The sequence below is a fragment of the Fringilla coelebs genome (assembly GCF_963513975.1).
Source record: "Fringilla coelebs genome assembly, chromosome: 5".
Classification (NCBI taxonomy): Eukaryota; Metazoa; Chordata; class Aves; order Passeriformes; family Fringillidae; genus Fringilla; species Fringilla coelebs.
The window spans coordinates 32,896,362-32,923,942 of NC_140033.1; the positions used below are offsets into that span (position 1 = coordinate 32,896,362).

The 27,581-nt window shown below is 37.8% G+C and overlaps 1 protein-coding gene and 1 long non-coding RNA gene across 4 annotated transcripts in view; one reads left to right on the forward strand and one right to left on the reverse strand.

Moving 5' to 3' along the window:
- The window catches only part of LOC311154266, a 5,862-nt gene extending 5,500 nt beyond the window's left edge, over positions 1 to 362 (reverse strand). The window contains exon 1 of one of the 2 annotated variants that reach the window (XR_014616192.1): positions 247 to 362. This is a non-coding gene — a long non-coding RNA (uncharacterized lncRNA). Of the gene's footprint in view, positions 1 to 52; positions 187 to 246 lie in introns of those variants that run through there. The other variant, XR_014616193.1, reaches the window with a different exon arrangement.
- TBK1 (TANK binding kinase 1) lies at positions 292 to 27,581 on the forward strand. Of its 2 annotated transcripts, XM_084206604.1 has the most exons (21): positions 292 to 407; positions 4,368 to 4,487; positions 5,612 to 5,752; positions 6,579 to 6,708; positions 7,258 to 7,439; positions 8,239 to 8,399; positions 10,265 to 10,375; positions 12,117 to 12,296; positions 13,637 to 13,833; positions 14,781 to 14,839; positions 15,897 to 15,988; positions 16,416 to 16,517; positions 18,494 to 18,572; positions 19,453 to 19,574; positions 19,700 to 19,776; positions 20,114 to 20,153; positions 22,444 to 22,545; positions 22,635 to 22,731; positions 23,765 to 23,871; positions 24,181 to 24,252; positions 25,096 to 27,581. In XM_084206604.1, exons 2-21 carry the CDS (start codon positions 4,401 to 4,403, stop codon positions 25,145 to 25,147), a joined length of 2,190 nt encoding a protein of 729 aa, XP_084062730.1. In that variant the 5' UTR covers positions 292 to 407; positions 4,368 to 4,400; the 3' UTR covers positions 25,148 to 27,581. The 2 variants fall into 2 exon arrangements, with proteins under 2 accessions (XP_084062730.1, XP_084062731.1); XM_084206605.1 differs by lacking the exons at positions 292 to 407; positions 4,368 to 4,487; positions 6,579 to 6,708 and having other exon boundaries at positions 5,660 to 5,752.

Genomic DNA, 27,581 nt, shown 5'->3' on the forward strand with positions numbered 1-27,581 from the left:
TATCCCTTGAGCCTGCCATGGGGAGGTGGGGCGGGGGCAGAGGCAGCTCTACCTGGGCAGCCGAGAAAGCGAAACCTCCGCCGGACCGATTACGCAGCAAAAAAATCACCACGGAACCCTCCCCGGAAACGCTCCGAGCCCGTTGGGAACATAGCGCCCGGAAATCACCCGGAGTGACCACTTTTATCCAACACCCCACTCCCACTTTCCCATGTTTCCCAGATATTTTCCTGTCTCGCGGCCCACCTCCTCGGGCCCGGGCGGCGCAGCCCCGGCCCCCGCGCGCGGGCTCCACAGGGCGCGGCGGCCGCGCCGCCCGGGCGGTGCCTGGCCCGCTCCGCCTCCCCGCGCCGCGGCAGGAAGCCGGAAGCGGCCGGGGCGCTGGGCAGGCCGGCGGGAGGCGGCTGGTGCGTGGGGCTGCGGGGCTGAGCAGGGCGGGCTCAGGGTGGCCGTGGAGGGCCGGGCCGAACCGAACAGAACACAAGTGGGCTGCGCCGGCCGCGTGCCCTCGCCGCCATCGCGCTGGTGCCGAGGGGAGGCGGCAGCCGCCGGGCGCGGTGGTTTCAGTTTCCCGGGGCGGCGGCGGGGCCTTCGCGGGAGCTGCCGGGTCACGGGCGGCGGCGGCGGCGCGCCCCGAGGTAGCGGCGGGCCCGGCCGTGCAATGGCCGGAAGGGACGAGGCGCGGCTGGCCCGTGGCCTCTGCGGCGTGCCCGGGGCCCGGCCCTTGCCCCTGTCTCGGTGACTTCTATCCCCGCGAATGTGAGTCAGGAGGCGGCGTCGCCTTCGTGGCCGTAGGAGTTGTTAAAAGTTGTCCTGCTGTGGGGATGAGCCTCGGTGCTGTGCCTGCCCGCTCCCCGCCGAGACAAGGACGTGGCCCTCCGTTGGTTTCCAGGAGCTGCCGTCCCAGACGGGCCGAGTCCTGTACCTGCATTACGGATTGGACAGTCCTAAAGTAGGGGTGATGAGCAGCCCTGGAGCCAGGCTTGCCATTTGCTTTGTGTGCTTTCGGAAGAATGTTAGGATTCAAGCAGCAAGCGCCTTGTGTGGCCAAGGGCAGGGTATTTCCGTGATTGAGATACCAGCTGTTGGACTGGAAACCCCCTAAGGAGGTTATAGCTGAAGAAAGCACGGGTAGGAAGCAGGAGCTTTAGGGAGAGGAGATTATTTTCTAAGCCTTGAGAGAGGGAAGTATAAAATGTTAATAGTAACAGACTGTGAATAACATTTATTTGGAACCTCAGCACCTTGTCTGTTGGCTTTGGTGGCATCTAGGATCTTGCCTGTACACAGAAAGAGCCATCACTTAAATTTTGTAATCTGTCCCTGCTTGCCTGGTGAAGTTGTATTTTGCAGCTGTCAACAGGGGAGCCATACCTGCTTTGTGTGCTTATCCCGTGTGCCTGAGGTAGCAGAAAATTCCTTCCTCTTAGGAGCAGGCAGTATTCCTGCTCCAAAGCATTGGGAGTTTAAGAATAATTGCATTAGCAATGCAGTCTTTTTTTTATTATGATCCCCTCTGCTGATAGATTAAAAGAATAGTAGCATGGCCAGAAGCAGAAAAAAAATCTTCAATAAAAAACACCTATAAAGCAGCCCCCAAGCCCCTGAAATGCTAATGAGTCATGGGGGATAATAAATCAAACTGCTAGCTGGAGAGATTTCTTTAGATGTATGTGAGGAGCTTTTGACTCATCTAATACCAGACTTAGTGACCAAAAGTGAGATGTGAAGAAATAGCAAATTCAGCATTAAGTCTAGTGACAGGATCAGTCATACAGTTAGACCTTTTTAAATTTTTTTTATTTACTATTATTTTAATAGGAAACACTTAGTAACTTGATTTAGAAATATAGTGGAAGAAATGAAGAGAAAACTTGAGATGTTGAGTATTTAGCAGAGATCAGTTATGACTTTGTCAGAGAACACAAAGTATTAAAGGAGACTTAACATGTTAATTGATCTAATTATTATAATTTGAAGGTTAAAGCTGAGTGAGACTTTATACCTTAAAAGTGAGGACTGCCAAAAAGAGTGTACTCTTTTAACAGGAAAAGGGTAATGGTGCAATACTGACTTTGTTTGCCACATAATATGTACCCTGGGATTAATATTGCTATATTTATATCTATATTTTGTTTTAAGAGTGAAAAAGCCCCAGATCTTGAGAATCCATTAAATGACTTTCTGGTCTGGGGTTATTCTTAATATCCACTGGATGATACTGAAGATCATCTGTTGCAGTCATGTTCTTTTGTTTTTTCATCCATTGACCTTTGTGCATATTTAATTATACATTAAGACTGTAAAGAAAAAGAGCTGATCTTGTACATAAGCTACCTCATCTTTATTATTCTGGGAAATATAATAATTCAGTCTATTAATGGGCTGCTAATTTTTGTTTTTATTTGAATAGATTTCGATTAAGAATTTCTGTGCACTGTCTGTCTGATTAGAAAGCATTCATTATGTTTCTGTGTCTTGCTATGAATCTATGAATGGTGTTTTGAAGTAAATCACGAAGTAGATGCTTACTGCTAATGTGCCAGCTGGCCTGTTAGAAGCAGGAGTTTAATTATGAGAGGAATGTTTTAACTTGAAGATTTTACAGATGGTTTGCAGAGCAGGCTGTGCATTATTTCTTTGCATCCTCTCTTCTGTACCTTCTGTGCCTGCATTGTAGATAGCTCAGTAATTGCCTGATGGGAGAGGTCATCTTATCCTCCTATTGTAAATTGTCTTGTCAGAGTTAACCAAGAATTGTCAGAGTTGGGAATGTGGTGTTAGGGGTTATTTTTGTTGCCTGGATTTGACATACAACCTTTTGTCCCTTCCGGAGGTATTAAGAACTTTGTCAAACTTTGCAGATGGCATTGCGGCGTGACTCTCAACTGCTGAGTAATGTCAGGTCTTTGCTTCGTTTCTTAGCACTCTGTACGCTACATGTAATCGCTCGGATGTTTTGGGACAGCTTTGCAAGAAGCTTCCCATCTCACATGAGCGAACAGCTGAAGGAAGGTGTGCACTCTGCGGTCACTACAGGCCGAGCAGCGCGCTCAGAGCCGTGAGAAGGTGTGCGGTGTGCAGCGTGGCCCGGCGGGATCGGGATCGGGATCGGGATCAGGAGCAGGGCGGGCCGTGCGCTCCGGCTGGCTGCCGGGGCGGGCTGGGGCGGTGGCGGCTGCCCTGCGGCTCCCTCCGCTCTCCTGGGCGCGCACTGTGCGGCTCCTGTGCGCCGGGGAGCTCTCAGAAAGTGCCGCTGCTGGTAACAGGGACAGGAAATTCTTCAACAGTTACAGGAAAAGCTTCTTTCATTGAGTATCGGTCAGCAGTTTCCTGTCAGGTATCACGTGCAAGTAACATGCAGCGTCCCCTGCCAAGCTGAGCGAAGACCTTTACTGTTGGAGCTTCTCCGGTCCAGTTGCCATTTTGCTCTTGAGATTCTTTAGATTTGGGAAGCTCCATCTTTGATTTTAGAACCTTTTCCTAGGTTTAATGGCAAAATCAGTGTGTTAAATGAACCAAAAAGTTAAGGGTATTCACCTGCAGCTCCTGCTGTTTTGGCAAACAAGAAAATCTGGCAGCTCTAATGTTCTATGTTAATAATTTCAATTTAATCAAACTTTTTTTCCTCTTTCTTTTGAATCTGTGAAGACCGAGTATTTGACAGTTCATATTTCAGGAAGGGTGGGGAAATTCTGTAGATGTGACATACCCAATATGAAATTTTAGAAATGAGAGAAACATCCCTTAATTTCTTTCAGTAGTAATTGCTGGTTCTAGCTAGTGGATGAAAATGCTTCTGTCAATTGTAGCTTATTTTGAATTCATGTAAAAGAAGTTTTTTATGTGTTGTTAGTCCAGCTCCTTTACGGTTCTACTGAAATGCAACTTCCAGAGCCAAAGTGATGTAAAATATCTGTATACATATCTAACATTGTCACTAATGTTTGTTCTTTGGCATATGTACAGAATAATGGAGTTCAGTTACAGGTCTTGCTTACCTTTAGAAGACCTTGTGCATATGTTTTTGCCTCTTTTCTATGTATTTTGTTACTTGATCATTGCAGCACCATGTACAACAGTAAAGAGATTATAAGATTTTCACCTTTCCAGTTGATCTTTCAAAGTTTGGGGAATACAGACCTTAAATGCAGAGAGGTGATGTGTCAATGGCATTAATTTTGATTGTTTGGCTTATTTTTGTTTCCATGTTTCGCCTCTTGTTCTCTATTTGGTTGTTCTTCATTCTCCATGTCTTTGGCGTTTTAGTTGGGGTTTGGACATTTATATTTCCTTCTAATTTAAATAAGTCCCTTTCATGTATTTTACTATATTATAATTCAGTGTATTGAACCTTCTGTTTTAAGGTGAAAAGAAAACTGTCTGATCAAAGAGCAAAGATGCAGAGCACTTCAAATTACCTCTGGCTGTTGTCTGACATCCTGGGACAGGGAGCGACTGCAAATGTTTTCCGGGGGCGACAGAAGGTTTGTAAGGAATTTTCATATGCAGATAGCATCATGAAATCAACAAAAAAAAGTTCAAGATTTAGGCCTAAAGCAAATGTATCTGTGTAATTATTCATGCTTAGTTTTTAATTTTTAGTATTTGTCCATTGAATTAGCATTCTGTAGTTCGATTTCTAAGGATTTGTTCTTAATGTTGCATTATTTTTCCTTGTAAAATATGTTAGTAATTCTTCATTCCTTTTTGTTCATTTTATGGAAAAAATAAGCCTTATTCAAGAATTTGAATAGAAACAAATGACCTACGGGTTTCTATTACATGATCCTATTATATGTATCTTTGTTAAACTGTCTTTTCTTTGGTTTTTATATGTTCTTTTAAAACCTGTTCACAAAGCACACCTTCTCTGACCACAGGAAGGCTGTGTCCTTAGAAATAATGTTACACCAAGTGCTAGTGCAAGCTTCTTCCTAGAGTGGGCATAGGAAGATGCTTTGCCCTGAGAGGGACAGGAGTTACACTTCCAGCTGGTGCTGTTGTTGCCTGAGTATGTTGAGGCTTAGTTCCTCTGGAGAACTTAAATCTGATAAAGCTCATGATTGTTCTCCTGACTCTTATTATGTGGGTTTGAACTGCTTCAGGATTTTACATGAGTGCCATGTAGTGCTCGAAACTGCCTTTGAAAAAACCAAAATACTGGTTTATCAGTATAAACAGAACAGTAAAGAAAGAGAGATCAACATTCGGCTACCAGAAATTGTCTTTTAACTTAAGCAAGCCAAGTATGTGCCTGCCTCTCATTGATTAGTGCAAGTAACTCTTGTTGAAAAAATATTTTTCAGGTAAGTTTAGGAGTAATTTTTAAATGTGTAACCTTTGTTATACTAACAGTTCTCTTTTAAGAACTCTTAGGTTTTGTGACCTAATGAGTATTCAGCGCTTCTAGTCTGTACTAAACTAATGCAATTTAATTTTTTTAGCAGAATCTTAATTTCCACCTTAGCACAAAGTAATATTTTGCAATATTTTTAGTGTGGTTATACTCAGATGTAAAAAGAAGATCTGAAAATGCTTGGATAATGTCTGTGTATACATTTACAATTTTTTGCTTCTGTTTGATGAGTAGTTTGTTTGTTTTCAACAGAAAACTGGAGATTTATACGCTGTCAAAGTATTTAACAGTATAAGTTTCCTTCGTCCTGTGGATGTTCAGATGCGAGAGTTTGAAGTATTGAAGAAACTAAATCATAAGAACATTGTCAAATTGTTTGCCATTGAGGAAGAGGTAATGAATTGTGTTTGTGATCTGAGATGCATGGAAGTAACTGCAGTAACTGTTTTTTTGTTTTATCCACAACCATAAAGTGTACAGTTACATTTTAAAGAGTGGTAACATATATGATGATAAATACTTGGACCCTACCACCACCATATTTTGATTTTCTTCTTTGTTGTTGTTGTTGCTGTAAGAAAGAAAGGGTTTCCTTGCTTTCAGTAGGTGAAACATCTTCAGTGTGTAGGTTCAGGTAATGAATCTTATCTCAAGAAGGCACCTGCCCTAAGTTTTATCTTGAATTAGGATTTTTAAGGTATCTACATGTATTAATATTTAATAATTGAATAATGGAACTGTTTATAGTTGAAAATGTTTCAGTAATCCTGACAATTTTATGCTTTTCCTTTTCAAGCAACTAAAATGATGACATAGGATACTATTATGCAGTAGTATAATGGTATAAATTGGAGCAGTCAAACTGAAACTGAGACTGATGAATTGAAATGACCCAGATGATGAGTAAAGAAGGACAGTTGATATTCTCAGCACTTATGGTGTGTAGTTTCTCACTTGTCCACCTGTCAATGCTGCTGTCAACCTGCTAGTGCCTAGAACTTGAGGCTTTCTTAGTTATTTTCCCCTCTCCAAGTTGGAATATGTGAAACAATATAAAAATCCACCTGCACTTTTTTGGAAGATCACCAGAATGGAAATTATGATATAACTATAGATTTTACTTTTCTATTTTGAAAGTAAGGTCTTGTGGTTATAGGTAATTTCTGACATTGGTGTCACAATAGTCAGATTCTTAATCTCTTTTTTATTTTTTTTTCAGACAACTACTAGACACAAAGTACTAGTTATGGAATTTTGTCCATGTGGGAGTTTGTACACAGTTTTAGAGGAGCCGTCTAATGCCTTTGGTTTGCCAGAGTCTGAGTTCTTAATTGTTTTGAGAGATGTGGGTATGTAGACTTAGCTCTTTGGTCTAATTTGTTGACTGAAACAATCTCATACTTGTTTTATTTATCTTGAAAAAGCAAGAGACAAATTTAAATAACTGTCAACTAATTGAACAAATTAATATGGTCATATGGAATCACGTATTTATATTTATGTTGCTATAGGTATTTGCATTAAGAAGTCATTTCTGTGTAAAGTATTGATTTTTTTTTTTCTTTATTTCAAGATTACTTTTCACATATTGATCAGACTTCTAGTGAAAATTTCAGAAGAGTTAATTAGAAAAATAATATGGTTTACCTGTGTTTACCTGCCATAAAATTTACTTTATGGGAGAGATGTTACTGAGAGCAGGAAATGCTGTAATTTAGCTGTTTGGGAAGAAAAAAAAGCAATCTATGGTCATGGTCTTTCTGTAATTATGTGTCTCTTCTCATTCCCATTTCCCAATGAGAACATAAGCATGTCTTCCTAGCATCAGTTACAATTCAGTGTTTGCACAGTGTGTCACAATGTGTACATGAATTCTGTATTTATTTTTTCAATTGAAGTGGCTGGGATGAATCATCTCCGTGAGAATGGAATAGTGCACCGTGACATCAAGCCAGGCAATATAATGCGTGTTATAGGTGAAGATGGGCAGTCTGTTTACAAACTTACAGATTTTGGTGCAGCAAGAGAACTTGAAGATGATGAACAATTTGTTTCTCTCTATGGCACAGAAGAGTATTTAGTAAGACCATACAATTTATTTTCTTTTGTAGAAATGTTTGAGTCCTGAGGCTGTTCATGATTATAGTTGAATAGGTCAAGGTTGTTGGGAATTAGTATTTAAACCTTTGTATTATAATTGTTTTTATAACTTTCCACTGGACTTTTTCACCTTGAGTCATACCATCTTCTGCTGGTGTAAATACATCAGCCTTGAAATAATTTCCAGGTCCAGCTTTAACTCTTGCCTTGTGTGAAAGGAGGAACAACGATATTTTAGTTATGAATATATTTGCCTTTATCTCTGTAGATGTGTTTTAGTTTGTGTTTGAGCTACTTGGATGGTGTTAGGTGTAGTTAAGATTCACGTGAAAACTTGGCTAACCAAAGAGGGGCAGATAGAGAAGTATCAAGACAAGCACCTTAGTATGATTTTCTTCCTGCCATGTTCTCCCACATGTGATTCACAGCTGATGCTCTCCTCTGCTATGGATCTTTTTTCCATTTGGTTTCTGTTGTTTCAAAATCATCAGGAGGAATACTGAATTTCTTCTCTTTTTTAGTGGTCTTTTATACTAGTAGTCACTCTCCAGCTGAATTTCAAAATATTTTTTGCAAACTTTTTAATAAAAGCAACAGTCATACCTAGGAATATAGTGATGTTTGTCAGAATAGCTTAAGCAACTTCTATGATATAAGCAAGCTTTTCTTTTTTAAAGAACTGAAAGTTTAGACTGATAAATTACCTTGCTGTGAAAGGATAGATTTGGTTTTTTCTTATAAAGCTTCATAAAGCAATTGTAATTTTTTTTTCTCTTTAGCATCCTGATATGTATGAGCGAGCAGTTTTGAGAAAAGAGCATCAGAAGAAGTATGGAGCAACAGTTGATCTGTGGAGCATAGGGGTGACCTTTTACCATGCTGCTACAGGGAGTTTGCCTTTCCGACCTTTTGAAGGACCTCGTAGAAACAAGGAAGTGATGTAGGTAATTTAGAAGGAGAATTTTATCTGTTGGTAAATTAAATCAGCCCTTGAAATGCTTTTTACCAGGGAATCTGCACACATACAGAAAAACTTTAAAACAGTGAAAATATTAAAGGAAAAACACTCTCTTGTGTGGTATAGCCCCAGCAGGCAGCTGAACATTACACAGCTCTTCACTCACTTCTCTGTAGTGGGATGAGGGAGAGAACTGTAAAGGTGAAAGTGCAAAAACTCATAGGTTGAGTTAAAGACAGCTTAATAAGTAAAAAAAACCAACTCCACAATAAACAGCAGCCCTTGCCTCTTAAACCCAAAGGGAAACAAAACCAAGGAACACAAGTAATGCAGAAAAATACCCAGTTGCTCACAAGCCACTGACTGATATGCAGTCCCTGACAAAATGCCGCCCTGGCAAATTCTTCCCCACCTTCTCCTTAGCTTCTGTTGCTGAACAATATGGTGTGGAATATCCCTTGGGTCAGCTGTCCTCCTGTATCCCCTTCAAACTTATTGCCTGCCCCCGCCCTACTTGCTGGTTGGGCAGTAGAAGAGGCCATGATGCTGTGGAAGTGCTGCTCAGCAATGGGGAAACATGCCTGTGTTATTGACACTGTTTTGGTCACAAATCCAAAACATGGTACCATACACTACTATCACAGAACTTGACTCTATCCCAGCCAAAATCAGTAGAAACATTCTGCTTCAACAAGGATTTTACTGTGTGGTGCCTTAAGATCTGAATTAAGCATTTAAATTGAGAAAGACCTGAACTGAGCTCCCCCAAAATACTGGTGTTTTTCCATACATCTTTCTTTCAGCATGGCACTAGGCTGGTCTGTTGCAGTGCCATTTATGTAACTTGGATACTCAGGCGAAATTATGATATTCTGAAGTGGGGTTTCAGTGCTGGAAATTTTTGTTGTCCTTTAAATGATGGTCTTACGCAGCAGTCTTGAAATGAGTGCACTACCAACGAGACTGACATTTGAGTGGTACAGTTGTGGACTGCAGCTGCAGATAACAGGGATGGCTCCTGGATGGAAAACAGAAGATATGCCTATGATGTGACAATTGTATTTGATTCCTGTGTCATCTTAGTCTGGTTCTGTTTTGTTTTTCTTTGTGTTGCATTTTAAGAATAAAGCAAGGTGGTACTTGGAACCTCTAACACATCAATACCATCTCTGTTCTGATGCTCCGTGTAAAACTGACTCCAGTTTTCTTAGTTGAAGAAATTTTCCATCTTGTGATTTTTTCACATAAGAATTCTTGTTGTAGCTGCATGAGAGATGTTTTGTATGAATCTTGTCCTCCAGAAAAAGAAAGCACAACTGAAATACTCTGTTGCAAAAAGTCTGTTGATCCTCATTAGTTTCATGAAAAATTTGAGAAATACTTGCCTGTGCAATACAAAGTTAAACAATGCCAAATTGTGTCCAGATTTCTGGATGTTCCTTCTCTATGTCCAAGCCACTTTGTGGTGGCTAAATGTTGTCTGTTGCTGTGGAACATGCTTGAAGTTAGCACATTAATGTGTAAATTGAACTAAATTGACTTTGATAAATAAACTCTTGTGAAAACCTTTGTTTTCCTTCAGTATGCTGGAAGTAGCTCCAGAAGTTTTCCCCAATGCTGAGGTAGACAAATTTGCTTCTCCAGCATAGCTTTTTGTTCTTTACTCTTTTAGCACTGCTCTGTCAGCTTGTAAGTGAAACTTCCTAATTTTTGCACCATCTACAAATGTAGGCCAGCCTGTCATTTAAATTTGCATTTTTGCTGCCCCTTTGAGGATTAATTACTTGACCTATGCATGTGTAAGAGGTAGTAGTTGAAGTTTCCATCATTTTTGTAATGTATTGCAGGTATAAAATAATCACTGGAAAGCCTTCTGGTGCTATTTCTGGAGTACAGAAAGCAGAAAATGGACCTATTGAGTGGAGTTGGGAGATGCCTGTTTCTTGTAGCCTTTCAAAGTAAGTTTAAATTTACAGATGTTCACAAAGTGTTTCAATGCCACTTGATTGGGCTTTTCCAGTTATTTTCTGGGATTGTGTCTTTAGAGCAGAGATCTGACGCTGTTTTTTCTTTGAACTCTTCAGTGCATCACTACAGTCTGATATTTGGTTATCAAGTGTTTTTTTTCTTCCCATCTGTCCAAATAGTTTCATGATTGCTAATTTACAAGTGAGCACATCTGATGTGGTTTGAGAAGAAATATTATTATTGCATTTTTTCCACCCTCAGGACTGAAGAATCAATAACTTTGATGGCCCTCATGTCTTGCAAGAATGTGACTTCAGACATGACAAAGATTAGGCAGTAGGAAGGAAATGATAAGCAAAGACAATTCAGAGGCTTTTTGCTAGGAAAAAGTTCACATCAGTGCATTTTAACACATACTTGTATCTTTTCAATTTTATCATCATATTTTTGCTTCATGTGTCCGTAATATTCAGTAGGAAGAGCCATGGAAGATCTAATTTTGGTGTGACTTTGAAAACACTTCCCATAACCCATTTACCTATTTTTCTTCCTGAGACTTCTTTTGTACCTTAAAGTTACTAATCCTTTCATGGTAAAGGAGGAAATAAATAGTTCTATGAAGAGACTGTCGAAACAAACTTTTTTGAAAGCCAAATATGTACATCCTTAAGGGGTGTAGAGTTAAAGTCTGGTTTATATGAATTCATTAGTTTAGAATGTGCAGAATTTGCAATTTGTATGTGTTTTTTATGATACTGCTCATTTGTTCCTCTGCTTATTCTGTACAATTGAACTGCTTGAAATTTTAAAGGAAGCAGATTTTTTCTCATTAAACATCTGCTCACAGTAATCCTTTTAAGTAGTATTCAAACAGTATTCAGTGTTACAAGTTTAGTACTAAAGTGAGTTTGAACACAGCATCCACTGACCTCTAATGCAGTCAGAAGTGTGCTTGCAAGCCACTGCAGCTTGCTCCAGAATGTTACCAGTTTTATTGCTGGATTTAGCCTTGATGTGTACATAATGTTAAAATTTTGGAGAAGTTGTTAATGGGAATGCACAGGTGGGATCCATAAAGTTCCTTACCATTCAGATGCTCAAGGTAGAAATGCAAGAAATTTAAGCTGACCTTTGTCCTAGAATAGTAACAACTCTAAGGCAATGGGTAGCACAGGTTTTTTTGCAGCATTTTGTGCAGAGTACTTATTTAGCCCTGTCTCAGTCAAGATGAATTCTTACTGCCGATAGTTTAAATAATAAGTCTTTGCTGATCCAGCTGATTTTGATTGAAGGCAACATAGTGTGCTCACACAAGCATCACCACCAGCAAATCCTAAATAGCAGTAGCTTCCTTCAAAATTATACACTGTGGTGTGTGGGGTGACCTGGGTAAAATGCTACTGGGGTGGTAGAAAGTACAGCTCTACAATGTAGACTTAGTAAATTTTATGTAATTTTTGCAGTGTGACTGAAATTTCTCAAATACCAAAAAAAAACCAAACTTGATAGTTAAGCCTGAAAAGGAACGACTTAAAGTATGTGTATTAATGAAAAACAATAGACATTGCCCTTGAACATTTTGTTGCTCAGTGTAGGAAAAAAGGCACTAACGTATTCTCTAAGGAATAATAGATGTGTATACATGAGACAAGTCAAATGAATTATTGTGATTGGTTGCAAGATAAAATGTTCCAAGTAGAACCAAGTTGTCTCATCTCTTCCTGGCTCTAGGGGTCTGCAAGTGCTACTCACACCTGTCCTTGCGAATATTCTTGAAGCAGACCAGGAAAAATGCTGGGGATTTGACCAGTTTTTTGCAGAGACGAGTGACATACTGCACCGAATAATAATCCACATCTTTTCATTACAGCAGATGACCTTGCACAAGGTTTATATTCACAACTATAATACGTAAGTGCTCGCTCTCTCTTATTTGCATTACTTTACTCGTGTTCAGACTAACAGCACTGTGACCTCAGATCACCAGTTACAAATTCTGTAACCTGTGACCTCATGTCACCAGTGTGGTAAATTCAGCAACCTTTCCTTGGCAGTTTATCTGAGGAAGTAAAAGGGTGCAATTCTCCTACATAGTCATAGTGCATATAGAAACATGTTGACCAAAAATACAAATAATGTCCTCAACCATACAAAATGTATACATTGTCTCTGGTGTAAAACTCTCACAGGGGTTCTGAAGTGGTAATTGGTACAGTTTAGGATCCTGATTTGTATAGGGTTCACTTTATGACCATGAAGTGCTGATGTTAAAAGCTGTAAGACGTACAAAGAAATGCCTTTTCTCTGCTGTGTTACAGATAATACAGAGCCCGTGTTAATTTCTAATACATGGATACATACTGTTACTTCATCAAATGTGTAAATACAGTTCTGCCCACTACAATTTTTCTTTTCTATTCCATCACTTTTATTTTGAGAGAGCCCAAATACTGTTTTTGCAAAGAAATCTTGCTTCTAATTTTTATTATTATTTACATGTATGATTATTTATAAACTAGCTGTGGTATTAAGAAGCAATAGTGTACTAGTGCTGCACAGGAGGCAAACTGGTCCTTCCCGTTAGTGTACTGAAGGTTTTTCTTCTTTGTTGGAGGTTTTGCTAGTTTGGTATTTTTGGTTGCTGTTCTGATAGTAGGCTTTTGTGGTGGGGCTTTTTGGCGGGGAGAGGTATGGTGGTATTATGAGTTCTTATCCTTGTATCTGTTGATTGCTGTAAATAAAATTCCGAAGCGTCTTTGCTCTTCCTTATCACTGCTGTTTTAGGAAATAATTTTGCTATATGTTAGTGTTAGCTTACTGGCTGAATTTAATTTTTTGAAATGTAAAACACCAGACTTTGCTTTTGGAGAGACCATCCATCTCCTTTCAAGAAAAGGATATGCCTTAGAAAACTTAAGTAGGCTTCCTTCCCCTCATTTAGTGTTGCCTGTTTTTACTGACCTTCAGACCAGAGCAATTTTGTTTAGACAGACGTGCTTTGGCAGATAATCAGAGGTAGAAAGGAAGTTTGATATTTTGCAGGAAATAGCTTTTATTTTTGTAACACAACAACCTGGGATCTTAGGCACCATGCTACTGTTTTTTTACTTAAAAGTCAAGTGCTTTATGTGTAAACCCAGTTCTTAATTAATCAGAAATAAAAGCAATTTTTATTTAAATAATACAAAATCTGAATTGCTGAACCGTTGTAGTGAATCTAACTGCTACCAATTATATTGTTTTTATTATAGAGCTGCTATATTTCATGAGTTGGTCTACAAACAGACAAAAATACCATCTCAGAATCAAGAACTGATATATGAAGGTCGACGCTTAGTACTAGAGCCTGGCAGATTGGCACAGCACTTCCCCAGAACAACAGAGGAGAATCCTATCTTTGTAGTAAGCAGGGAGGCTGTGAACATGGTTGGATTAATCTATGAAGAAGGTATATGAAAGTACTTTCCCTTTTCTCACAGCTGTCTTTTGTAAATAGTTTGGGTTACTTAGTAGAATTGTTTTATGTCTGTTATGTCTTAAAAATAATATTGGAAATTTTCTTTTGTTGATATCTGAAGTTCTAAGTATGCAGGCCAATATTTTTCAAAGCTGCTGAGTATCTGGAACATTTTTACAGACCCAGTAGCTGCTTGTAATGTCCCAAGTCCTTTGAACCTGAACGTGTGCTAAGATGTAGTGGAGCTTATGGAGTTATGAACCTTTTTGAAGCATAAAGAGAGGCCTATGCCAGAGCCCTTTTTTAATAAATGATGAGCAGGAGGACATAGCTGCAGTTGAGAGGTCGGTGTTGCTTTTGTCAGTATGTCCTAAATACTGACTGCTCTGGCCAGCTGGCACTCACTCCCACAGAGGTGCTGAAGAGTTTGGATAGGAGAGCTCTTTGTGGAAGGATCAACAGGGCCTTAATATTGTGTCACAGAGCTTTCTGAAGGAGCCAGTGAGTGTGAGAACAAAGGAGATTCAGGTGGTAGGGGCAACCTGAGGTTGGTGAAGTGCTACCCTTAAGAGCCTCAATGAAAATAAGCAGCCATGTGATGAGAAGGGAATGGTCTCGTATGTGGGCAGACATGGTGCTGAAGAACAGAGAGAAATAGTTGGCTCTCTTAATGGAGAGAGATTGCAAGTAGAGACCTGCATGAATTCTGTGCTGTGCAGCATGTTCAGAAGTGAGTCTGGAAAAGGAAGGACAGTTTGCTGAAGATACCAAGTTATTTAAATCAGTTAAGACAAAGGCTGGTTTTAAAGGAGTGCATGAGAGCAACATGGTATTAAAATGCATATAAGCGGTGTACAGGGTGGGCAGGGGAAATAATCGGAACTTTTGAAATCTCTTCTCAAAAATAGTAAAATACAGACACTTGTTTTATGTTTCAGTTTTACTTCCTAAAGTTCATCAACGTTACGATTTGGATGGGGATGCCAGTATGGCTAAAGTAAGTAATTACCATTTTAAATAATATACCTGTTTTGGATAATGATACTGGAATGAAAGCTACTTAATTTTCAAATTAATAATGTTAATAAAACTATTTTAGAATGCTGTTGAGGATACTGACTGATAGAAATGTATTTATTAACAGAGGATCTAAAAGTATATTAAAGCTGTACTTTGTATGCAAAATATGGTTTGGGTTTTTTTTTTTAAAACCAAACCCTAAGTCCAGTCTTCTAAATTCAAAGTGCTCTGTTACTGTATAATGCTGGTGGGGAGCCTGACACTATGTAGTCCTAAAGTGAGTTAGAAGCTTCATAACTTCTAATGTTGCAAAATTTAACATTAGAAAAATAATTCTTGCTCAATAGAGAGGAGTGTGTAGGACTCTGCAGAAGGGGTGGAATTTCTGTTGCCTCTTAGAAACTTTCAAAATCTGTGGGAGACAAGTAAAGGATGTTGCATTGTTTTGGTTGTTTTTCTAAAACTACTGAATGTATGCACAGCCATGTTTGACATTGTGAGGACCGCTTATACATGTGAAATACTGACTGCTGAGGAACCTTTTATTCAGACATGGTATGCCTCTTTAAGTACCAGTAATCTTGAAAATTAATAAACAGAAAAGCATCAGTTGATACTAATTATTTAAAGTATTGTGAATTATAATATCTAAAACTTTGTTCTCAATTCTTAATAATATAGCAATCTTGTAGGTGGAATTGGGTAAATTGAGAGAGTCTCTAGCCTTAGAATTTAAAAAAGGGTCAGTTTTTGCAAGTTCCTTTTAATGTATGTGCTTGATTTCTAAAATATTGAAGAAATGTACTTGTAACCAGGTGCTTCAGCATAACTGGAAAACCCATGTTTAGCTCTGCCTTCATAATGGCTGTTTGGTTGTTGCCTGGGTAAAGCTTAGGCCAAGTTGCACATTTTAAACTGCCTTTCTCAGGTTGCTTTCTTTTATTAATCTGTGTTGCTTTGTTGTGATGTATTGTCTTGAAGTAATTGTTAAGAAAATGCCAGATCAGTACTTATGCTGGGTTTTTTTCCTCCAGGCAGTGACAGGTATCGTATGTTATGCCTGTAGAGTTGCCAGTTCTTTGCTACTTTACCAGGAGCTGATGCGAAAAGGAATTCGATGGCTAATGTAAGCAATTGCCTGCATTTCATTATGCTTTTTTTTAAATTGAGATATGCCTTGATTATCAATACATAATTCTGTTATCTCTTGATATCTTAGGAAGTTTTGTTTATCCTTGAGTAAGGATAGGCTGAATTTCTCCCTTTTTCCTGTCATTAGGGAAACAAACATTTTTGTTTTAATAATTAAAGTTAAGGTGTTTACAAATTTACTTTCTTCTGTGTATAATTTAAGTTTAACTTTTGGTAACGTGCAGATGGAACAGCTTGCACAAGATATTTTTATATGAGGATTATGTTAATGCATCTCTGACTGAAAACAATTCCTCCTGGCAGTTACTGCTGCAGGAATATTACTGATTGCTGGTAGGATGGCGCTTGAATACTTTTATTCATTACTTTATACATTATCGACTAATGCTTTACTTTTTTAGTGAAATAATCAAGGATGATTACAATGAAATGGTTCATAAAAAGGCAGAGATTGTCATCAGGCTGGATTTCTGCAGCAGAAACATTGAGAAAGCTGAGAAAATGTGAGTAGAAGCACTACACCGTACACATTGATTCTTCATTATCATTTTTAATGACAACAGTGTTATAAATTATGATTATTTGCAGTGGTTTTGCATATAAAAATTAAATTTGAGTCAGCACGGATTTTCTGATGGCACTGACTTTGCAGATTTAGTCATATATGTTACTTGAGTTAGAGTATTAATTTTGCTGCTTAAACTAATAAGAACAGGTAATTACTAATTAGTGGTAGTTTTTCTCCTTCTCTGACTTAGCTCATTTGCTTTTTGACTCTAGAAGCTATAGTAAAGCTTGGACAAAGAACCAAGTAGCTTTGCTTTCATTAGTGGTTTTGCTGCTGCGTGTCGTTGCGTATGACTTCAAATACTGCCCCTTAGACAGTTTTAAGACTGTAGCATTTTTTGTGTGGAAGGAATTTCCTTGTTGAAATACAACACAGAGCAGCTGCAAAAAAAACCCCAACCAACCAAGCCCAGCCCCCCATGGTCCCTTCCCAGGAAGATGTTATTCTTAGGCAGTGTGATAAGAATTTTAAATAGTGCCTCTTCTTAGCATTCTCCTATGGGTGGTAGTTTTCCTGTTCAACCTACTGCCAGTCTTTCCCAAATGCTCTCTTAGTCATAGGATTTTGTGAACTTCTCACCAGGCTGCTCTGAAAATGCAGATACCCACAAGGTGGTTAACACGCACATGTAGAACCACTGGGTTTGCAGAGTAGACTTAAGAATTAGACTTTAACCTGTTGGAGCTGCTGTGCCTGTGCAGATTGAACACCTTGTAGTAGTAATTGTGGGTGCTCAAGGGTTTGACAGATTTGCTCTGTGTGTGCCAAACCTATCTTAAAACCCAGGTGTGTCTGTTTGTATTGGCTTCAAAAACACCAAAAAACCACAACAGTGAAATAGTGAAGTTGGTAACTTGCGAGATAACGCCTGTGCAGCCTAGATACAAATCATCAGGGCGAGAGCCCAAACTCCTCTTCAAGCCCATTTGCACTAGTTGGCAGGACTAGATCTTGTACAGTCTGTGTTTGGTTCAGGTAGTTTCTTCCTGCATTCAGAAGAAAGCCACTCAGAAGAAACCACTGTCACTTCTGTTTTGTGACTCTGTTGTGCTCAAGAGTACCTCAGCAATAGTTTGAAAAGAAATTACATTCATTTGCTAACTGGAGTAGTTGTCATGTGGACTGAAATTTTCTGTGTTTGCACATGGTCTGGCCTCTTACAAAGGGGCAGGATTTTCAGTTTGTTTGACTTTGCTAACTCCATAAAAGTATTCTAAAGGACATGTGCTCTTGTTTGTCCTTCCTTTTTAAGGCTGTGCTTCAAAGCATGACAGTGCAAAGTCTTTCTTTGAAAAGGTAGATAAAGCATTGAACTTGAGTGAAGCATGTGTTTTTGAAAGCAGTTGAGCTGTTCGTGATGGTGTTTTTAAACGAAAATGTACATGAGACTCAAGAGAAAAAATATCGTCCTGAATAATTTATTTGGCACTTGAGCTATGGTCATTTGGAAAGTATCAGTATGAACACATGGTCCTACTATCCCAGCCTTTAAACATTTAACCCAGTAAGTTTTCTCAGAAAAGCATTTTGTTACATTGAATTATTAGTGTGTTAATGACTACTTCAAGTACCTTTAGTTTGATGAGATTAAAAAAATTACTTGATGAAAGGGTATAGTCTTCCACTGCTTGTCAAGTACAAGTAATAAAAGTAGAAAAAAGAATTCAGGAATGGAAATTTCAACTTTATTTTAAGAGTTCCAGTTAGGCAAAAATCAAGGAATGTTTTTTTTTAATCTAAAATCTTTCCATTATTAGTGGCCACTTAACTTTGTCAGTTTCATGGTTGTTGCTTGACAGAGACTGTATTTCGTGTACAAGAAGAGGAAGTTATGATCTGGATTCAAGAAGTACTTTAAGTGTATTCACTCCTTGTTTATTTTTTTTTCATCTGCCTTCTTTTGCTGGACAGATACGAAAATTTGATGCAGATCAACTTGGAAGCATCAGAAGTGGATGAAATTTCAGAGATACATACAAAACTCTTGCGCGTAAGTGTCTGACAAAGTTACCCTGTCATTCTGAAAATGGTGTTTCTACAGAAAAAGCCAAATACACAATAACACAGGCTTCTCTGAATAACAGCTCTGAAATTTCAATGTAGCTTCTAGATTGCCAATTGTTAAGATGTCCATACTAATGTGAATATCTTTCTGAAAACAGAGCAGATCCTTTTATATTAGCTCAGTGTAGTGAAAATGGGTTCCTGAAAATAAATTCCTATTTTCTAAAATACTCAAGAATTATAACCCTGAAATATATTTTGCTTTGCAATTTTTTCTTTTCAATTTTTTCCTTTCCTTAAGGAATTATTGACTACTTTGTTGGCTTTCTAAAATGTTACATTCACAAACACACTTCAAAGTGATCTGCTTTGAAATGTGCATCATGTTTCCAGACATGAAAGAAAAAATTGAAAATAATTTAATACACGGGGAGCAGATAAAAAGTTCTCCATTCTAAAAGGAAAAGATTATTTTTATTTTGAAGGTTGTATGGACTGCAGAGAAAGGAATGTACGAATCGTGTGTATAGTTATTATATGAATTCATAATAAACCAGAAAAATAAGGGTAAAGTAAATAGAAGTAAATAAGGGATTTATGAAAGGATTAAAGTTATTGTTGAAAGAAAGTAAATTTTAACTAACAGAAAGGCCAGCATCAAATATGATTCTTTTTTTAATAATACCTTGCTTAATCTGCTTCTGGCTAAGCCTAGGCAGATAATTGGACACATTTCTTTAATGGAGATCAGTGAAACAAACAGGTTTGTAGTATTAATGTGCTCAAGTAATAATCGAGCAATATGCTCAAGCAATAATTTTTCAATTTATCTAGTGGTAAGATTGAACCTTCTTGCTCTTATGTAGCTCTCCAGCTCTCAGGGCACCATAGAAACTAGTCTGCAAGATATCAAAACCAAACTTTCTCCTGGTGGTTTACTGGCTGACACCTGGGCAAATCAGGAAGGCATGCATCCAAAAGACAGAAAGTGAGTAACTACTTAATGTTCTAATATGTATTGAATTCTGCATTGAGTTGTAGTTCACAAAGCTCATTAATAGGTACTTGAGTTTATGTATAAAACATCTAATTTTCTTTCTTTTGTCACTCTAGTCCAGAAAGGCTGCAGGCACTGCTGTCTTCCATCACAGACATCTACTATCAATTCAAAAAAGACAAAGCAGAACGAAGTAAGTAATTTATTTGATTCACTTTTAACATAGAATGTAATGCAAAGGACAGGTCAGTCTTAGTTTGACTAGGGTATTTGTGGTAGGTGTGGACAGTTAGCCACAGTGCATATGTCTGTAGTTCCTTAGTACCATGCTAAAGCTCTTATGAATGAAACATCACTATCAATAGCATAAATTTGAGTTGCAAGACTAGAGAGGAGGAAAAAAGTGTATGATGACTTTGACCTCTAAAAAGAAGGAAACTGTGTAGGAAATGGGTAAACTTAGTAGAGTTTTGCATAAATACAACTAGCAGAGTTAGATTGGTAATGTTTGTCATCTGCTCTGATCCTAGGGCTTCCTTATAATGAAGAACAAATACACAAGTTTGACAAGTAAGTTTCGAAGTTACCTTTGGGAACTACCATGATTGCTTTCAGGTCCTCCAGATGATCTTGCCAATAACCCATTCTATTAATTTTATTGTAAATTGTAACCTCTTTAGGGTTGCTTTGTAAAAATTTTCTTTTAAAAATCTTAAATACATAGGGGTACTAGTGTATGATAATGAAGTACTTTCTGGCTGTAGAGTGTTTTCTCTGATAGGCCTTCTAAAAGGAAAATACCTCATTGTTATTTGGGCATAACTGTTTTGTAGGAAGTTCACTTCTTCCCTCTTTTTTTCAGGCAGGGAAAAGCCCTGTGTAAGATAAAAATCACTTTGTAGCTAAGGTGGAGATAATTTTCTACAGATGAGTAAAATATATACTAGCTGAATGTAATTCTAGAATGATTTAATCTTACAGGAAATATAGCACACCGAATTAATTTTAATGCCATTCTCCGTGCTTGCTTAAGATTGTCACTCATGCAAGGTGTTCACATTAAGCATCTGTGTGTAACTTGGGTCTCTAAACTCCCGTAGTCTCCACTGATTTTATACTGCTGTCCTTGTCTCAGGATTTATTCAGTTCCTCATATGCAGATGGCTAATGCCATTTAAGTTGCCCTAAAATATCTGAGACATGCTCTGAGACTGGGAGATAGGACACAAGTCAAATGGTAAACCTGTCAAATGGACAGGTGGTCAGAAGCAGGGCAGGATATCTTTGCTGGAGAAGAGAAGGTTGCATGGAGTCCCCCTAGTGGCCATCCAGTAGCTGAAGAGGGGCCTACAGGGAAGCCGGAGTGCCACTCTTCATCAGGAACTGCAGTGATAGGACAAGGAGGAATGGCTTCAGACTGAAAGAGGGGAAATTTAGGTTGGGTTCTGCTCTGTGAAGGCAATGAGACACTGGAACAGGTTGCCCAGAGAAGTTGCAGCTGCCCCATACCTGGCAGTGCTCTGTGACAGGGCCAACTAGATTATTTTTATGGTCCCTTCCACCCCAAACCATTATAAGATTCTATCTCAAATGATGCTAGGTGCTTAAATAAATAATTCTCCCAGTGGCTGGTCAGTTGCATGGTTCCCTAGACTTTACTAAATGCTGCATGAATTTAGACACCACTTACATAATTTTCTAAAAAGTCTTGCTCTTCCTACCATGCATGTGGCTTCACTGACAATTACAGATAGAAAGCTGTCATGCAGAGGCCACAACCTTGCCACTTGACTTTCCTATAGTGAAACCTAAACTGGATAACTGCCAAGCAGAGGAGAGGGTTTTCTGCTACTAAAAACATGTCCTTGTCTTAGTGTATGATAAACTTCAAATAAGTATGCTTCATTTTCATGAAGTGAATACTGGTATATTGAATACTGGTTTGAATACTGGTATATTTTCTACCACAGATTATCTCCCTGGGACTGTACAGGTTTGAGGTTCTAAGTCCATCTTTTTTATACTTGATTCACGACCACAGGGAAATGGCAGTGGCTTTTGTTAAGGACTATGTGCTATTATCAGCCGAGGCTGGCCTTTTTATACTTATCTCTAGGCAGATAAGGGAGCAGCCTTCAATTTGAATTTTATTTTTCTGGTCGAATTATAGGTATGCATTCCTGATGACAGTCCAGCTACACTCTAGCTGCAATTTAATTAACAATATTTATTATGCAAGACTTAATGAAACTCCTGAAGTAGGTGTTGGTCTGTAGTGTTCCAGTATCCCTTACCCTTACTGGTGCAATGCATACCATGGTGAGGCAATTACACTGGGACTACTGTCTGCCACCCTAAAAAGAATTGGGTTTTGTTTTCCTTTCTTTTCCTTTTCTGCTTGTTTCTTTTTCCTCTTGTCATAAAATTAGGCTGACACAAAACTCCTGTTCTTTTTCTTGCATGTATGTAACTCAGTGCAAAGGATTATTCATATATGCTAGAAGTTCCAAGTATCTGCAGTAGGCAAATATGAAATAACTAGGACTTTTGTCCTTTCCATTTAAAATTCTGAAGTATACCAGCTGACTCAAGGAAGACATTTGACCATTTATTCATATACAAATATGAATACAAATACAAACTAAGTGCTTCAAATAATTTTCTTCCTCCCTGCAAGGATATATCTTTGAAACATAAATTGTCAGTTCCTGTAGAATGTTGAGTTCTTACACATTACAGCAGCCTGAATAAAGGTGGCTGCACAGATTTTAAGTCCACAAACCTTTCTCCAGATTTCAGAAAGTTAGAGGAATGGGGTTTTGAAAGCAGTATGACTGGTTTGGTTGTTTCTCTGTTGCAGGCAGAAGCTGTATTTGCATGCTACAAAAGCCATAGCTCTTTTCAAAGATGAATGTGTCAGCAAGTATGAAATCTTTTTGGACAAAGCTGAGGACTGGACAAGGCAAGCTATTGATTTCTTTGATATTTGGTAATGTTCATTCCACCACTTTTATATAAGCAGCTCTTAAAAGAAAACTCTTTTTCTTTTAGGAAAATGCTTCACACAAGGAAGCAATTACTGGCTCTCACCAACCAGTGTTTTGGTATTGAAGAAGAGGTGTCCAAATACCAGGATTATATAAATGAGGTAGAATGCTTCAAAGTTATGGGAAGCATTTGCATAGTTAAAAGACTTCCACAAATTTTCTTGTCAATAGGATTGCTAAGAGTGAGTCTTACATTAATGCAGTTGTATTTAAATACAGGCCTTTGTGGGTGCTGTGGTCTCCAGTAGCTTCATTGCCATGTCAGTGTGGACTGCAGGATGGTGTTCTTTTTTTAATAACTGAATCATGTGATTTTGTGAATTGTAACATGATTTTGGAATTGGTGGGGCTAATTTGGTTTGGGGTGGTGGTTTTTTTTAATTTGCATGGGCGTTTTTTGGTGGAGCTTTTGGGTTTGGATGATTTGGGGGTTTTTTGGTATTGTTAGCAATTCCCCCTCAAAAAAAATCATTGCAAATGGATATGGGTTCATTGAGAAATGTTCTGTGCAACTGTTACCATAATACCTAGAGGGTTATCCTAATTATCTTATGAAGTATAAAAATGCTGCTTCCATAGTCAAGATTATGGGATACATACTTAAGGATGTTAAACTAATGATTTGGATGGTGACTCTACAGGGTGCAAACTTACCAGAATTACCTCAGGATTGAGAGAATAAGAGCATTTTCATGTAGTGAAATTATTATTTTTTTAGAAAGGAAATATAAATGAACAAAAAGCCCTGGCTAATTGTAAAATCCGTTTAGGAGTGGTGGACAGCAGCATTTTACTTGTTATTTGTATTTTAGTTGCACTAAAATACAAATCCATTGATTAGGATCCTGCTGCCCTAGGATATCTACAGACATAACAAATAGATAACTCTTCCTTTCCAGAGTTTAATATGAAAGTATTAGATAAGAAGATGGAACAAACCAGGGAATTATTTGTCATGTCAATACAAAACTTGCTGTGATGATCTTATCTTGGAGCATATCAGCCACCTTAGTACTGTAATGAATTTATGAGATATCACAGCAACAGAGAATTTTAAAAAGGGTTTTAAGGTGGACATCAAGATATACATGACAACTTCTATTATAACTTAAATTTCCTTTTTATCTATTGCAGTTACAAGATGCCCTGCCACAGAAAATGTTTGCAGCTTCCAGTGGGATGAAACATACGATGAATACAGTCTATCCGAGCTCAAACACATTAGTAGAAATGACTCTTGGGTGAGAATTTGCGATGGGATTGATGTAATACTGTATGCTTGCTATACAGGGAAATTGCAAAAAAAATTAATGACTTAGTGATTGTTGTGTAAAGATCAAGAATTCTAGATTGTTATAGTGGTGGTACAGATTAGGAAGTGAGTGAGGGATAGCACTAATGTATCATTTGTCTCTTTGTAAATAAACAACTTACCCGTCCCTTATTTTGGATATAATAGCAAGTTGCTGAAGACTCTGGAGGTGTGTGATCAGAGCAGGTATCTATCCCAGTAAAAACTTTAATCTTTCTTTTGCTTCTTGTCACTACAGGATGAAAAAACTAAAGGAGGAAATGGAAGGTGTTGTTAAAGAGCTGGCTGAAAACAATCACATTTTGGAAAGGCAAGCAATTGTTTTCCTTTTTGGGGCTGAAACTAGGGGCAGCCTTAATTTGGTACATTTAGATCATGAATTTAAACTGAGGGAACAATTCTTTAATGTCTTTACCTGTAAATATATTTTGAGCTGTTCAAATGAGGCATAACAAAAAAATAATTACTTAAAACCTTGGAACGTGGCTGTGTCAGAATGCTCTTACAGCAATTTTTGTGGCATTTTTGTTTCATGTTACTTTGGTTTAACTATAAATATTAAAATATAATAAAATAATATATAAATAAAATAGAAATATAGTAATATATATATAAAATAAAAATTCCTGTTGCACAGACGGATCAATTCTGATGTTAAACACAATAATGTTGCAGCAATGCAATGGTGTCTTGTAATTCCTCCCTTTTAGATGTTATTTTTGACAGCCATGGAATTACACCAATCTGAATTAATGATTTTGCAGTTTTCAGATTGCTTAAATAAAGTGAAGAGGCAAACATGTTTCTTACAATCCTGAGAGGGTATTGTGATTATCACACAGACTGATTTTGATTTTTTTTCCCCTATGAAGATGAGAAAATATATAAAATTAAGTATCTCCTGAAAGTTCCAGGGTAAATTGCTGGTAAAATGGACTTTAGCTTCAAGCTGAATTAGTTTTGTTTTGTTCCCACTCGCAGTCCCATACTTGCAGCAAAGCTTCTTGTCTTCCATCTTCTTTGCAGATACAAAAGTTAGGTACAAATGCCTCTGTTGGCATGTAGCAAGGGAAAGGAAAACCCCATAAACAAATTAAAGATTGATTCTATGGTCTAGTCAACCACCTAAAAATGTACTGGTTTTCTGCTTTAGATTTGGTGCCTTGACTATGGATGGTGGCCTGCGGAACGTGGACTGTATCTAGCTTCCAAAGGATCCGAAGAGGACTTGTAAATTTTTTCAAAGGGAAAAAATACTGTTGGGACAGTTGAAAGCAGATAATAAATCTGTATCCAGGATTTTTTTTTTTTTCTTTCAGCAACTGTAATATTAAGAAAATGTAAATATGTATAATATGTAAATACAAAAGAAATATATATCTTTTCTTGGTCACTTTTAGGATAGAATAATTTCTGGCAGGGATTTGAGCCCCTTGGAGGATCTCTGTGGAGTCCTAAAGGGAAAAGTATTGTTGATGAAGTTGACATTTGTCTGCTTTGAATTTTGCCCTTTTTTTCAGAATGCAATTTAGTCTTCATTGAGAGGACTTGCAGTACTCCAAAACACCGTTGTATAAAGGGTATTTTGGATATACTTCCACAACCACTGTTATGTAGGAGTCTAGCTGAATGACTTTGATCATCACAGAACATGATGAATGTTTTAAATAAGGTGTTTTTAAATGAGTGTGAATAGGGACTAAGAGTGCAGATAGGACAGAACAGAAATGCATTTCTCTTTCCTTCACATTCAAATTGTTAGTTCTCTTCTACTTGAGAAAGCAAATTCACAATATTTTTTTAAGTTCTCTAAATATTTGGTGCCATGTTGTCTGTAATTGTTTGACTGCTTAGTATATGGAAGTTTTGCACTCCAGCTTGTCAGAATGAATGTAAAAATTCATTTTTTGGAGTACAGCATTTTCAGACTTTCCCTGAAATCTTGTTGCTCACCACAACAGTGGGTACTTAAAACAGCTTCTTCTTAATTTTATTTGCAGGTATAATTTTTTTAAAAGGTTAAAAATTTCGTATGAGAAGAGTTTGTGGACAGTCAGTAGACTGAATAGTATCACACCTCAGTAGTAGTAGTAGTAACTGAATAGTGGAAAATAAGGTACCAGTCTAGATTTGAAAAGGGACCACTCCCACTGCTGCCTTACAACTTAGGTACCAAACTTTGAAAATGTAGTAAGACTGTATATTTATTTTCCAGCATCAATCGTTACTACTTTCAGTGCTACATGATTGGGATGCAGAGATGCAAAGTGAAACATTCTGCTCCAAAATGCATAGGAGAAAGAGAACAGGAAATCAAAAAAATTCTGGAAACATCCCTTTGTTTGGATACTACAGATGTACATACTTGTTTCAGATGAGCATGCAAATATTACAGAACTTATTCCTTCCTTGTGGAAACCTGGCCATGGATGTTCAGTGGTGTCCAATAATACCTCTCATTGCTGCATTACACCTGTAAGAGCTGGACCAACTATATTTAGAATTTTCAATAATTACTGGTGTAACATTTAGGTGTAAACTAAACAACATTGACCAGTAATAGCATCTGGTAGTTTTGTGATGCTTATTCCCTGCTTATCTGTCCAGGTCAGAACACAAAACACTTTCATTTCCTTTTTAGAAAATATTTGGAGAGAAACTTAGGAAATTTATAAATGAGTGTATCATTTAAAAGGAAAGGAAATTCACTTGTCTTGATGTCCAAGACCTGCATTCCAGTGTTCTTGGTGAGAACCAAAAAAGGGAATTCAAACATTTTTACACTCATGTGAGCAGCTTCTGTCTTTGTCACCCAAAAAAATCTAGCTATGCAAAAGGAGTGCACAGTTTGTCACACATCTTTCTTTGGCATTCTTAACAGTTTTAAAATACTGGAATTATGTCTAACTGGAATGTTTTAATGCCTGCTTGTACATTTGTTCATTCACATCCACAGTCTCACTGAGTATCAGTAAAACACATGAATAAATGTTAAAAGAATTGGGCTCTCTAGATATGCATAAACTGTATTTTGTTTCCAACATTATAACACTTTGTTGTGTCAAAGTTCTTAATCTTGAAAGAAATAAAATGCTAGGTGGAATATATAATTTTCAACTTCCTTATACTGAAGCAGTCTGAAAAAGAAAGTTAATTGTAGTAAAAGTATAGTCTGTATGTTGAAATATGTGCATTTTTTTACATGTTTGAAAATTTTTTGTTATATTTTATGTTCATTTTAAACATTGCTGGCTTTAGTCTTGCTGAATACATCAGTAAACTTAATCGTGTTAAAATTTCTTTTTCTAAAGCAATTTTAACAAAGCTGTAGCTAAGGAACTTGAAGTAATCAGTTCATAATCATCTGATTACATTATTATGAAGCAAATAATTTTTCAAGTCAAAGCATAGTGTTGTACCATCAACTTTTTGCTCAAACTAAGTGTCCTGATGCTATGAGTCTCGCTATTCATTTGCCAAAATAAGTAATAGAAAGTAATATATGGTTCTTCTTCCTGAAGCTGGTTTACTGGTTTGGGGGGTTTAGCTGAATATATTAATTATCTGTTACTTGAACAAACCTGTCTTCATATGAATTGTGAAAATGCATGAGTGAACAGCTTAATGGCATAAATACAT